Source organism: Mustela erminea, chromosome 3 (assembly GCF_009829155.1).
Source record: "Mustela erminea isolate mMusErm1 chromosome 3, mMusErm1.Pri, whole genome shotgun sequence".
Taxonomy (NCBI): Eukaryota; Metazoa; Chordata; class Mammalia; order Carnivora; family Mustelidae; genus Mustela; species Mustela erminea.
Window position 1 is genome coordinate 124,295,184 of NC_045616.1, and position 15,265 is coordinate 124,310,448.

At 37.6% G+C, this 15,265-nt stretch overlaps 2 protein-coding genes across 2 annotated transcripts in view; one reads left to right on the plus strand and one right to left on the minus strand.

Annotated features, from left to right (window-relative positions):
• Window positions 1–2,866: 2,866 nt before the first annotated feature.
• On the minus strand, window positions 2,867–7,280 carry SPINK13 (serine peptidase inhibitor Kazal type 13). Its single transcript, XM_032337938.1, has 3 exons — window positions 7,211–7,280; window positions 3,648–3,685; window positions 2,867–2,998 (listed from the first exon to the last, which is right to left on the minus strand). The coding sequence occupies exons 1-3, from the start codon at window positions 7,278–7,280 to the stop codon at window positions 2,867–2,869; spliced, it is 240 nt and encodes a 79-aa protein (XP_032193829.1).
• Window positions 7,281–8,611: 1,331 nt separating this feature from the next.
• The window catches only part of LOC116586880 (sperm-associated acrosin inhibitor-like), a 29,796-nt gene continuing 23,142 nt past the window's right edge, over window positions 8,612–15,265 (plus strand). The window contains exon 1 of the mRNA XM_032337398.1: window positions 8,612–8,641. The gene's annotated coding sequence lies outside the window, so the exon portion shown is untranslated. The remainder of the gene's footprint in view (window positions 8,642–15,265) is intronic.

The window sequence follows — 15,265 nt, forward strand, 5'->3', positions numbered from 1 at the left end:
CTCTTCTTTAAAAGTTTGACAGAATTTGTCTGTGAAGCCACCTGGGCCTGGACTTTTGTTTGCTGGGAGATTTTTGATTACTGATTCAATTTTTTTGCTGGTTATCTGTCTGTTCACGTTTTATACTACTTTCTGTTTCAGTTTTGGTAGTTTATATGTTTCTAAGGATTTATCCATTTCTTCCAGATTTTCCAGTTTGTTGGTATATAATTTTCCATAGTATTCTCTTATAATTATTCATAATTTTGTGGTGTTGGTTGTGATCTCTCCTCTCATTCATGATTTTATTTATTCGGGTCCTTTCTCTTTTTTTTTTGATAAGTCTGGCTAGGGGGTTATCAATTGCATTAATTCTTTCAAAGAACCAGCTCCTGGTTTCATTGATCTCTTGAACTGTTGATTTTTGTTCGCTTGTTTGTTTCTTTATCATTTATTTCTGCTCTAATCTTTATTATTTCCCTTCTGCTGCCTTTAGACTTCATTTTTTGTTCTTTTTCTAGATATTTTAGGCATAATGTTAGTTTTTATGTTTGAGACTTTTCTTACTTCTTGAGGTAGGCCTGTATTGCTACAAACTTCCCTTATAGAACTGCTTTTGCTGCACCCCCAAAGGTTTTGGACCATCATGTTGTCATTTTCATTTATTTCCATGTATTTTTTAAAATTCCTTCCTTAATTTCCTGGTTGATCCATTCATTCCTTAGTAGGATATTCTTTAACCTCAATGTATGTGTGGTCTCTCCAAATTTTTTTCTTGTGGTTGACTTTCAAGTTTCATAGCATGTGGTCAGAAAATAAGCATGGTATGATCTCAATCTTTTTATACTTGTTGAGGCCTGATTTGTGACTCAGTATGAGATCTATCCTGGAGATTGTTCCATATGCATGTGAAGAGAATATGTATTCTGCTCTTTTAGGATGAAATGTTTTGAATATAACTACTAAGTCGATCTTGTCCAGTGTGTCATTCAAAACAATGCGTCATTGTTTTTCTGTCAATTTTCTGCTTAGATGATCTGTATATTGATGTAAGTGGGATGTTAAAGTCCCCTACTATTATTGTATTGTTATCAATGAGTTTCTTTATGTTCATTATTGTTTAATATATTTGGGTGCTCCCAAAATGGGGGAATAAATATTTATAACCGTTAGCTCTTGTTGGATAGACCCCTTTACTATGATATAATTCCCTTCTTCACCTCTTGTTACAGTCTTTGGTTTAAAATCAGAGTTTTCTCTAAGTATGGCTACTCCAGCTTTCTTTTGGAAGCTAAGAAAGCACTTCCAAGTGTCTTGCCTAATTAGCTCATGCCTAAGAAAGTGACAGCAGCTATTAGGAAGAAATGCTAATGTAACTTAATTATTCCACATAGTCTGGTAACATTCATGAATTCTCATTCATCTTGCTTTGTGATGGTAGATACATGGTTATTTTCCATTTTTTTTTTCAGTTCCCATTCTTTTCCTTTAAATGACATTGCAGTCATCAGAGTCTAGCACTTGCTCTGAAGATGAACACATATTTTCTTTATTGGACTAGCTTCTACACTCCATTTCCTTCAGTGCTCAGCAATAACAGCCTCATGGGTTGGAAACATGACACTGGAAGCCCATAAAGATTCTTTTCAAAGGAAGATGTGCACTAAAAAGTTAGTTCAACAGACTTGGGAAGTTCAAATTAGCTCCTGGGAAGTAACCATGAGCCCTTGGAATATCCCTCCTGATAAGAGTGATTTTATAACCTGAGGTTATAAGCCATACCATATAGTTTATGATCAAGTGAATGTCTGTTGTTATTCCCTGTGGTCCTGAGTCGCTTTGTGTCAGTTTGACCTCTGGGAATTCAGGGTGGCTGGAAACTGTTGTTGTCAGTCATTCAGGTGCCACAAGATTAGGTGACTGGCTTCTAATGAAAGGGCTGGGTACCAAGGTGTTGGTGAGCTTCCCAAGTTGGCAAAACTTCATATGTGTTGTCACACATCATAGATGGGAGAATTAAACACTGTCTGTGTGAGTCCACTGGGAAAGGTCAACTGAAAGCTTGTGATTGCTCTCTCCTGGACTCCACCCTGTAAGCTTTCTGCCTTTGTTGATTTTACTCATATCTTTTCATTGTAATAAACTGCTGCCATATATATAACAGCTTTTCTAAGGTCTATGTGTCCTGCTAGCAAATCATCCAACCTGAGGATAGTCTTGGGGATTTTAATACAGAAGATCAAACAAGTCATGGAAGAGTTACTAACAAGACATAAATTGGTTTCCAAAAACAACTTCAAATGGAGTTAAAATTTATCACGAGGAATATTATTAATTTTTTATCTAATTTTACTATTGAACTTACTTGAAAGGCAAAGGAATATATAATTCAACAGTCATTTTTATCTATGTATGCCCACATAACCATTTTATTATTTAGATGTAGATTTATACCTTTATCTATGTCTTTACCTATGTCTGTGTTGTTATCTATATCTATTTATGTCTACCAAGCAATATTTATGGGCACTATTCATAGGCATGTCAATGTTATTTCTTATAAGTTTTTGAGTGATTTGAAAAAATGGATTTCTATTCATCATTTGGGTATAATCTATAGATATCTATCAATATGATCTTTGTTCAGTTCTGCCAAAACACCACTTAAGCTTTTCTTTCTTTTTTTTAAATAAGTCAACTTTGAATGTTAACTGAAATTTTCAGAAAGACTTTTCTCTTTATACATAGTATGTTCTCAATCTTTTATGAACAATAGAGGTTATTTAAAATAAATATCCCATCCATCAGTAAATCCAGTTCCTTGGCTAAGATTATTTGATATTCCTGTGAGGAAAAACAAAGAAAAAAATGGTATTTTATTTTGAACTTACCACTGATCAACACAAAAAAAACACTCATTCTTGTAAGTGTGGCCATTTGTAGCACAAACATATGATATCACATCTGGACACTCTGATGTATAAGAAGGATCCAGTGGGTAGTACATTTTACATGGGGGCTGCAAATATCAAAAAAATGTCATATGAATAACAGTCGATAGATTTTCTTCCATCTATTCCTGGCCTGTCAGTTTCTCCCCCCTTGGAATAATATCAAATATATCTATTCAATTGATCTTTTTCAACATTTTCTTCTGGGTTTTGGTCAGGCAGGTTTTTTGCTGACTGCAGTGTCAGAAAATGCGGTGACGCATTCATCTCCTAAAGTCATAAGCATTATAAAATCCCCACTTTTTCCCCTATGTAAAGTTTCCACTTAAACTTGGAATCCCAATGCCATGAATTCATTCTAAGAAGTTTGTGAGTAAAGATATGTATGTATTTGTGAGATTCTAGGGGAAGGAGCTCCAATATAATTGTTGAGAGTGAGAGTTCTGTATTGAGGCTGGGAATAAATCCTGTATTTACCATGGTTTAACTTTATGACCTTGAGCAACTGACAGGTGTCATTTCATTTAATGCTCAGAGATGCATTTTACTGTTATAATGTTTGTGCTACATTAGATTAAATGTAAGTCTGAAAAGGTTATACATGCCCAAGGTAACATGGAAAACTTTTGTTCTACTTACCCCTGTGAAGTTTTAGGTCTCTCATATCAAGAGAGTGATCAGATTAGCATCACAATTCACTGAGAAATTTAAATTTACCTTAGGCCATTTATTTATATCACGTGGTTTGAAGAATGCTGCAGACAAAGTACATACACAATAGGTTAAAAGAAAATCGTTCTTCGTGGAGTTTGATTTCACCCACTGAAGTTACTAGCTGAATTAAAAAAAAAGTAATTACTCATTTGCACAAAAGTATACAAAATAATTTATAGCAACAGAATTTGTGGGTGGTGTTCTTTTGTTAACTAATTTATTCATTTATTCTTTCTTTCCTTCATTTTCATAGTCCTAACTTTATAAATTTTCTATGTCACTGAGGAAAGAGTAAAAACCAGTTGAGGTTGTAGGTGTAATTTGCAGACTATGTTATTTTCATTAAGTTACCTGATTTTTGTTGACTTTATAGTTTCCTCTTCATTGCATCGGGATGAGTGTATGTACTTTGAAGTTTTTTAAATTAAATATGTTATGATAAATAAAATACTGGGCTTATTCCTACCAAGATGCCAAACTAAAGAGGATAGTAAGGTGATGATCAGAAACTTTAAGGGCTCCTTGGCTCTGGAGAGGCTGACTGATTTTGGCAAACTAGTTTGTGTGAGGATGCTGGTGTTGCCTGGGGATAGAGGGTGGCCAGCTGGCTGTGGGAGAGGGAAATAAGAAAAGACTTATCTCTCACTGTAATATGATCTCTCTTTTTTTTTTTTAAGATTTTATTTATTTATTTGACAGAGATCACAAGCAGGCAGAGAGGCAGGCAGAGAGAAGGAGGGGAAGCAGGTTCCCCGCTGAGCAGAGAGCCCGATGTGGGGCTCGATCCCAGGACCCCAGGACCATGACCTGAGCCAAAGGCAGAGGCTTTAACCCACTGAGCGACCCAGGCGCCCCTGTAATATGATCTTTGAAATAGTCTGGAAAATTCTAGCTTTCCAAAAGTTAGACTTTCCAAAGTTCAAAGAGAAACTTGAATTATATTTTAAAAATTTTCCCAGAGGAAACAAGAAGCCTACCAACCTTTCCAGGAATAGACTATGCCAATTGCATATATAATCTTTCTAAAATTTTTTAAAAAAGGAATACTTCTTGATTGGATTATTTGTTCTTTGGGTGTTGAGTTTGCTAAGTTCTTTATAGATTTTGGACACTAGTCCTTTATCTGATATGTCGTTTGCAAATATCTTCTCCCATTCTGTCAGTTGTCTTTTGATTTTGTTAACTGTTTCCTTTGCTGTGCAAAAGCTTTTGATCTTGATGAAATCCCAATAGTTCATTTTTGCCCTTGCTTCCCTTGCCTTTGGCGATGTTCCTAGGAAGATGTTGCTGCGGCTGAGGTTGAAGAGGTTGCTGCCTGTGTTCTCCTCAAGGATTTTGATGGATTCCTTTCTCACATTGAGGCCCTTCATCCATTTTGAGTCTATTTTTGTGTGTGGTGTAAGGAAATGGTCCAATCAAGAAATGGGCAGAGGACATGAACAGACATTTCTGCAAAGAAGACATCCAGATGGCCAACAGACACATGAAAAAGTGCTCCATATCACTCGGCATCAGGGAAATACAAATCAAAACCACAATGAGATATCACCTCACACCAGTCAGAATGGCTAAAATCAACAAGTCAGGAAATGACAGATGCTGGCGAGGATGCGGAGAAAGGGGAAGCCTCCTACACTGTTGATGGGAATGCAAGCTGGTGCAACCACTCTGGAAAACAGCATGGAGGTTTCTCAAAATGTTGAAAATAGAACTGCCCTATGACCCAGCAATTGCACTACTGGGTATTTACCCTAAAGATACAAACGTAGTGATCCGAAGGGGCACGTGCACCCGAATGTTTATAGCAGCAATGTCCACAATAGCCAAACTATGGAAAGAACCTAGATGTCCATCAACAGATGAATGGATAAAGAAGATGTGGTATATATACACATGGAATACTATGCAGCCATCAAAAGAAATAAAATCTTGCCATTTGCGACAACATGGATGGAACTAGAGCTTATCATGCTTAGTGAAATAAGTCAAGCGGAGAAAGACAACTATCATATGATCTCCCTGATATGAGGAAGTGGTGATGCAACATGGGGGCTTAAGTGGGTAGGAGAAGAATAAATGAAACAAGATGGTATTGGGAGGGAGACAAACCATAAGTGACTCTTAATATCACAAAACAAACTGAGGGTTGCTGGGGGGAGGGGGGTTGAGAGAAGGGGGGTGGGGTTATGGACATTGGGGAGGGTATATGCTTTGGTGAGTGCTGTGAAGTGTGTAAACCTGGCGATTCACAGACCTGTACCCCTGTGGATAAAAATATATGTTTATAAAAAATAAAAAATTAAAAAAAAAAGAAGAAAGAAAATACTGTAGGGGGGAAAAAAAAAGGAATACTTCTTTCTAATTAAAAAAAAAAAAACCAGAATCTTTTAATCACAAAAGTGGCTAGATATAGTAATAAAAAAGAAAAATAAAGGCCTCCATCTAGTAGAAATGAAATAAAGTTAAATTATATACTGCATACCATATATAAGAATAAATCTCAAATACATCTGAACCTAAGAAATGAGACCATGCAAAGATCAACTGAATTTCTTTTTAATCTTAGTATAGGAAAGGCTATCTAGTAGGTGAGGTGCTTGAGCATGGTTTTGATTAGTATTTTTTTTATAATGAAGTTGAATATCTTATACAGATTTAAGAGCCATTTCTGTATTTTCGGGGTATGTGTATGTGTGTGTGAATTGTATATGTAAGCATATTACTCATTTGGCAATTGGTTTTATTTTTTTTCCTCAGTTTTAAGTATTCTTGGGTATTAGATATATTAGTCCTTTATCTGTGATATGTGTTATAGATATTTTCTTCCAGTCTATCAGATATCTTTTAGTTTAAGGAATTTACACTAAAGATACACTTCGAACAATACAAAATACATAAACATGAGATTATTGCAGCATAGTTTGTAATTGCAAAATATTGGAAAACACTAAATGCCCATATGTAGAAGACTGATAGATTAAACTTTAGTATACCCACCCAAGGAAGCTCTGTATCATTGGATAGAAGAATGAGGAAGCTTCCTGTGAATGGATATGTACTGATTTACAGGATATTTGTATATTGAGAAAAGCAAGTTGCAAACAGGTATCTGTAATATGCTATCTTTTATATAAGAAAGTAGGAGAATGACACAATGTGCACACATATGTTTCTATTTAACACAGTAAAGACAGATATCAAAGAGGTTGGTTCTGTGAAGACGGCTGTGGGGTTGGAATGAAAGGGAAAAGGGGTATGGAGGTAATGACACTTCTCTGAACCTAAACTTTTGCTCATTTTGTTTTATTTTCCTTGTGTTCAAAATAATTTTGAATTGCCTTTTGAATTTTTCTTGACCCATGCATTATGTAGAAACATGTTATTTCATTTTCAAATTTTGGAGGGTTTTCCACAGTAACTCCCTTCCCTAACAGGGATACCCAGTTGATGCCCACTCTGCGTGGTCCAGCCTAACATTCCCCACTTGGTCACACATGGCAATTTTTCTTTTCTACAACTTAAAGAATATCACTTGTTTCTCTCCCAAGACTTGTAAGTTTGCTTACCTGAAAAAGCAGTATGTGCCAAAGTGGAGGAAACCAGGAAAAATATGGTCGTGTAGGAAAAAGCAGCCATTTTGATCTCATCCAATGTCCTGCTCTGGTGAGACCTGGGAAAAGGCTTGAGAGAGTTTGTGCCTAACATCTTGCACAGGTGGATTTCCAAACATAAGAGAACCTACTACGCTGAGGTGTTGCATTCCTATAAATTTGACCATGATGGTCTCCACTGGCCTGATCCACTGATCAGGATCCACTGATCCACTGGCCTGATTCAGACCTGAGGGCCCTTCTGCTCCAAAGAGAGAAAGTAAACCACTAATTTTTTTTTTTTTTTTCCCTTGCCAGAAGCCATGTGTAATCCCAGTCCTGGCTGGGAGAGGAACTGGGCTCGGGGCTCTCATCAGGGCTGGCCCAGGCATGTTCCTTTTACATAGGTTCACCCTATAATCTACCAACTACACTGGAGTGTTCATATGAAACAGTCTACGTATTTATAAAAAATTTTGAATAAACATGTGTGAACTGAGGACTGTCCTGAATTATCAGGGACAAGTCATTTTATAATGTGAGTCCTTTGATTTCCTGGGATAGACCAGTTTCTTCAGTCCTTCATTTCCTAGCTGTGTGTCTTCTTGCAGACCACTTACACATGCTCAAATACAAAAAATGAATAGAATTGTTGGCCTTGGATCATAAAAATTATGTCTACCTTCCCTGAAGCAAGAATTAGGATACATATTTAGATATAAATATAATTTTTTATGATTCTTATATATGTACACATAATTTTATATATATATATATATGAGAGATCCAATTTTATATATATATATATATATATGAGAGATCCAAGTTCAAATTCTAGCTTCAACATCTCCTAGAAGTGTCTTAGAAAAAATATGAACTTCAAAGCATATTGAGATGGTCAACTGATACTATTTAAGTAAAGAGTTTATCTATATTAAATTGTCAATTGATTTAACCAAACTCTTCTCTTGTAGGGACAGAAATACTTAGGACCAGAGAGAAGATGTTTTTCCAAGCCATTTCTCAACTTCCTCCTGTCCTACTCTGTCCATTCTGTCTCTTCTCCAGATTGTAGCTGGTGGGGGGGGGACATGCAGAGAAATGAAGGAGAACCCTATTAGCTGCCAGTGAATTTTTCCCTACCTTCATGTGCAGAGGAAGCAAAAGGAGGATACTGGAGGAGAATAAACACATGGGAAACCCTACTGACAGAGAAGAAATCCAGATATCCTACCACCAATGTGAACTAAGGATGGAGGAGATGAAGAAATATTACCTGAGTGAGTTGCTGCAGAATGTGAGCCTGCTCTAGTCACCCTGAGGTCAGAGCTAGCCTGGAGTAAAGTTGCTGTTCTATGAATCTGTGGCCAGGGGCATGCTGAACACAGGGAACAGCCTCCTAGCTCAGTTGAGTAACCACTTACTTGGCATGAAATTAATCTAACCGCTCTTTCCTACTTTGATCCCTCTCTTGAACCACCTCCTCTGGTGTTTCCTGTTCCAGCAGGCAGGGACAGATCTTAAGGTTCCAACCTTGTGGTTTCTGATTGTGAATCATGAGAACAAGAAGGACCATATTTGTAAAGGCTTGACCATATGACCATATGTGCAAGGGTTAATTGCCTACCACATTCCAGATGATCTGGTGGACTTTCTTGCCTACTTCAAGGCTAATTCATTGTTCTGGTCTCTTCTGCCTCCTGAGGTCACTTAGTCCATTCTGCTTCTCAGGAGGTTTACCTGTTTTATCTTTCTAGGACATGATTTCTCACATTAGCCTGGGAAACGAGGGTACCATAACCAGTAATCTTGGCAGTACTCAAGCCTCCCAGTTTCTCCACTTGTCCCTCTACTTCAGCATAGGAAAGCCTAAAAACGTGCCATTAACTGGAAAGTTTCTATACATAAACCTTAAACTCTCTCAAGTAGTTAGCACACCTTTTGCTGTTTTGCCTTTTCTTCTCAACCTGAGTCCCATAGTTTGACATTTATATTTAACTTCTTGATATGGCCATACTTTCTTGATATCCTTCCCTTCATTCTTCCCTTCTTTCCAGTCAGAATAAACTCAACTTCCTGTTTTCCTACACCAGACATCAGTTTATCTTAGTTGGTTACCTAAACCTGCCAGACTCCTAAGGAAGCCTCTTATTTAATATCATGCTGCGAATTATGCCACCCATATCTATGTAATTATTTTTTAATCCATTTTTTCAACGATCTGACCATGCCTCCCCTATATGTCTTTGAGTAGAAAAGTTCACCTCTTCTTTATCAAGTAGGGAAGCTTCAGGACGAACCAACTCCACTTTTTTTTCTCTTTGCCTTGTAATTCTGGAAATTTTATCATTTACCTTTCTATTTTTCTGCCTCTCTTCATATCACCTTAGGAGGGATCTACACATTCATCCATCTCTTTCTTTCTGCCAATACCTAGTTATGTGGTATTGTGGTATTATGTGGTATCATTACATTTATTTCTTGTAATAATCTCATGAGGTTTATAGCATTGTGAGACTTATATAAAAGAAAAAGAGACTGGGGCACCTGGGTGGCTCAGAGGGTTAAGCCTCTGCCTTCAGATCAGGTCATGGTCTCAGGGTCCTGGGATCGAGCCCCGCATCAGGCTCTCTGCTTGATAGGGAGCCTGCTTCCCCCTCTCTCTCTGTCTGCCTCTCTGCCTACTTGTGATCTCTCTCTCTGTGTCAAATAAATAAATAAAATCTTTTTTTTTTAAAGATTTTATTTATTTATTTGACAGAGAGAAATCACAAGTAGACGGAGAGGCAGGAAGAGAGAGAGAGAGGGAAGCAGGCTCCCTGCTGAGCAGAGAGCCTGATGCGGGACTCGATCCCAGGAACCTGAGATCATGACCTGAGCCGAAGACAGCGGCTTAACCCACTGAGCCACCCAGGTGCCCCAATAAATAAAATCTTTAAAAAAAGAAAAAGAAAAAGAGACTGAAGCTTAGAAGAGTATATTCATTTGCTGGAGCTAACTAGCTACTAATGAGTGGTATGAAGTAACTAGCTACTGATGGTCAGAGATGGGATTCAAACACAAGTGTGTTTAACTACAAAGCCTGTATTCGTTTACTTTCTCTCATCTTAGAGAATGGATGTTCCCTTTAACATCTAGCAGTCTTCTTAGATCAACACCATGAACGCCTTGTATGATATCTTGTGCTTTTCTTGGCGGCATCTTTGATTTTCTCCTCCTTGCCCCTCCTTCCAAAGCCAGTCCTCTTAGTCTCTACATAACACTGCCTCCTAGGTAATTAGATTGTATGCCCCATGAAGGAAAAGATCTTACCTGTACCCGATATAAACCTTGTAATTGTAGTACATTGCAAGGGGTTTTATTAGCCACTTAAAAGGTATTCAGTAATATGTATGCAAGGAAAAACGGAAGAAATCTATTCATTATTTTTGTGTGTTTCACTTTGTTCTCTGATTTTTTTGTTGTTGTTTTTGTTTTTTTGAAGATTTTATTTAGTTAGTTATTTGTCAGAGAAAGAGAGCGTGCACACAAGCAGGCAGAGGCAGAGAGAGAAGCAGGCTCCCTGCCGATCAAGGAGCCCAATGTGGGACTTGATCCCAGCACCCTGGGATCATGACCTGAACAAAAGGCAGCAGTTTAACTGACTAAACCACCCAGGCGTCTCGTTCTTGGATGTTTTTGAGAATGTATTTTCCCAGATGTGTTTTGGAGATATTATGTCTAGTCCACTAAGATATAACCCTCCTGGAATTTTGAGTGGAGTCAGTAATATCTTTATAATGCAGTCTTTTCATACACGAATGTGACATGCCTTCTTTTCAACTTGCAGGGGAATTCTTCTACGTGCTCAATGTATATGAATTCCTAGAGTGCAATTTTTAAAACACAACCTGATCTTGTTGCCGTATTCAAATCTTCCATTGGCTCTTTCTTGGTTATATTATGGGGTTATTATTTATGGCAAAACCAGAATGTGAAGAAACTTAACATCTTATTTTTTATAACTGAAATCAACTTTTTCATGAATATCTAAATTCAGTTAACGACAGACAAAAATTATCTTGGGGACCTATGACTTTGGGAGCAGCAGATGGAGGTTTAGTGAAGTATGGATCATAAGAAGAGTGACAATAAGGGAAGAAGATAATTAGGGTTTTGGATCTGCTTAGCACTAGTCTCAAACTTTCTAGTGTCGGTAGAATCAGTTACTTTAGAAATTAATTCAAGTGAGAAAAGAAAATTGCATACACTTTCCAACTAAAGAAAACTTTTAAAAAAAGATATTTATTTATTTATTTGACAAACAGATCACAAGTAGTCAGAGAGGTAGGCAGAGAGAGAGAGAGAGAGGAGGAAGCAGGCTCCCTGCTGAGCAGAGAGCCTGACGCTGGGCTCAATCCTAGGACCCTGAGACCATGACCTGAGCCAAAGGCAGAGGCTTTAACATACTGAGACACCCAGGCACCCCAAGACAGTTTTATCTGTTGAAGATACAGAGAGGTCTTTGGCTAATAATTACCTGTTGCTTCTGTGGAGCTCCATTTCCCTGGTTTTCAAAAGCTTAAAAGATCCTTTGTGTACTGGCATAATGTTAGTTTTGCCAGATAGGAAAGGCACTAACATTAAGAAGATGATCTCTCCTGATCTTTGTAGGAAAATGGTGGCTGGCAAAGTTAGATTTCTTCACCCATCTTTCAGAAAAAAAAAAAAAAAAAAGAACTTAATCTAAATCTGGAGAGTACATAAAGTTGCCCAATGTCCACATCTGCAGTAAAACTGGAAAACAGACAATATTATCTACTTTGCATTCTGTGCAATTGGGGATGTACACTTCCAACACCAGCAACATTAACACAAAAGATAGAAAGAAAGGTTACAAATGACTGGAATAACACTATTTACCAGGTTGACATAATTGAAATTTATAAAAAAATACAGCTGCTTCTGGTTCTGTAATAGGTATACTTTCCCTATTTTTACCACTAAGTACAAATGAAGTATATGTAAAATAAACATAGGAAGACAGTAAGCAAGAGAGAAAGCAGATTGGCTAGACCCGGGAATTGAAGAATAATATGGTGGTGAGTTTCCTTGATTTTCTTTTTCCTTCATGTATCCCAGACTTGAAGCTGAAGAAGAGAGCAACCTGGAAACACCAGGAGACACAGGCTAAAAAACAACCCTGCCAAAAGCCTGTTCTCTCTAGCCTAAGGACCAAGAAAGGAACACAAATGACTTTTTTTTTTTTTTTTTTTTTTGGCCTCAAAACATTATATTCAAGAAGCTATCATTCTCACCAGCCTAGGTCTACAGTTGGGTTTCTTGTAGGATCTATTTCATTAGTGGTAGAAACTGTAGGCAAACCATGGGTAGTTCAACCCTCTGTAAGGCACTAACGCCTTATCAACATATTTCTACCTTTTTGTTTAACTGGTAGGGTCTTATTCCTGATGGAACTAAGTAATACGCTCATTATTACTGTTTATATGTAATGTCCCATAGGTCTGGTCGTGTCATTGACATTAACTAGATACCAACAGGTAGAAAAAAGGATGGCCAGAATTCAATTTGACTCTACCATTCCTTATTGATTACCCATTTAATACCAGGCTTTATGATAGGTCATAGAAATGGCCTGGTATCCATTAAATTACCGCTGACATAAATCTTAGCATTTTATTAAAAGCAGGTGACAAGAAGAAATTCAAAAAAGTATAAAGGCAGCCAGCTAGGAGATGTGGCAGTTGGTGAGGAAAACCTGAGTCATGTGTGGAACTAATAGCAGAAGAAGAGACAGAACCCGCCCAACATAAGATAATTAAAAGAACAGAACACTTTCTTCTCTTTGCCTGAATAAAAACTGGGGAAATCAAAGGCTCATGTTTAAGAACATAATTGAATCCTTACTAAAATGTCTTTTTATTCAAAGATATTTGACCTTTTTAAAAATTTATGGCAGGATCAATGTAGCATAGATGTTCTTGAAGCCTGAAAGAAAATAGGAAAAGATGAGAATCTTGCAGTTAGAAGTTTTTATATGTTTATATGTTTTTACATTATTTTTAATGCAACCCATAGTTTAAGAAAGAAATTTTAGGGAGCCTGGGTGGCTCAGTGGGTTAAAGCCTCTGTCTTCGGCTCGGGTCATGATCCCAGGGTCCGAGGATGGAGCCCGTGTTGGGCTCTCTGCTCTGCAGGGAGCCTGCTTCCTCCTCTCTCTCTCTCTGCCTGCCTCTCTGCCTACTTGTGATCTCTGTCTGTCAAATAAATAAATAAAATCTTTTTAAAAAAAAGAAGAACATGCTATAAAAAAAAAAGAAATTTTAAATTACAAACAAAACACAAATATACATATACTCACATACCTGAAGCATCATAAAATCCTAGTTACACTGTGTGCAATGCACTCTGGTATTTTCTATTGTATTATGTTTTCTTCTAGTTTATTCCATTAAGATGCATGTTGTAACGCACTTTGATTTCACAACGTATTTGTCAATCAGAGCCTTTAGTAGAAAAGATACTGGTTTAAACAGTGAGAATTGATGTAAGCATTAATACTTGGGGCACCTGGGTGGCTCAGTGAGTTAAGCTTCTGCCTGCGGCTCAGGTCATGATCTCAGGGTCCTGGGATGAGCCCCACATAAGGCTCTCTGCTCAGCAGGGAGGCTGCTTCCCCCTCTCTCTCTATGCCTGCCTCCCTGCCTACTTGTGATCTCTGTCAAATAAATAACTAAAATCTTAAAAAAAAATTAATACTTGATCTTGGCAGATGTGTGTGTGCACTTTGTGTGTGTGTGTGCACATGCGTGCAAGCTCATTCCTGGGAAATAGGCAACTCACACAGATTAGAATATTGAAAAGAAAAAATCCCCTAGCAAGACCACACCAGCTCTGGACCTCCTCCAGTCTGGGATGTTAATGGTGGGTGGAGATTCCAAGCTAAGAAAAACCCGACACTTTGAAAGATAAACCATAAATCAGAGGGAAGAGGAGCCAGGTTAAACAGTGGACATAAATCCACCCAATGTGATTTATGTTGCAGAATCTTCTGACTTTCTTTCTGAAGAATTCATGTATATGCTGTAGTTTTAACTTTGTCCTTCGATGCTGTATTTCCTTTTGGATAGTAAACAGCTTTTTTATTAAAAAAAAAAAAGACATTTACCCATGTGCCTCTAAATGTGCTGAGTAGTATGCAGCGAAGTCAAAGGACAGCCTCATGGATTCACCTCGAGTGGATAGCAGGACAGCAGGGAAGTTGGAAAGGAGTGCTCTGTGCCAGATTTCTGGGCAGAAATAATTGGTGAAGTGTGTGGATATGGCAGCATGGGGATAAAAATGATAGGAAAGGAGAACAACAATTTAGGAAAGCATTGAGGCAAAAATATGTTTTCCTTCTCATTTTATGCTTGAGAAAAAAGTATGACCTTTGAAAGTTAAGCAGCAAACACTTGGGCTACACAAGGCTAAGCTTTAGTCTCTTGGAAAAAGGATTCCTGGTAATGTCAGGAAAGAATGGATTCTTTTTTTTTTTTTTTTAAATTTTTTAAATTTATTTTCAGTGTAACAGTATTCATTGTTTTTGCACCACACCCAGTGTTCCATGCAATCCGTGCCCTCTCCAATACCCAAGCATGGATTCTACCCGAAGAAAACACAGTAAAAAATTAGCTACTGAATGGTATATAAGGTGGACCTTAAAGCAAATCAGGAGCAGGGTTATCATAATCAGGACCCATAACCCTAGTGGGAGAATATGCAAATTTGTCAAATTTGGAATCGTTTAAACTGCACCTAGCACTTTTTCAAAATCCATAACTAGGATCAGTCTGAGCCTCATACTCTGGAGTGGAGCTAAACTTAATTAAGGGGTTTCAACGTCTTGACTGAGGGACGAGAGCAGTTATCTGGATGAGAGGTGGACAGTCAGGACAGTGATCATCAACAGAATAAGTTCAGACCTTGAAAATCCCTAATATTAAAACTGAGGGTCCAGAGAGCTATAGGCCTATCTTATGATCTAGAAGT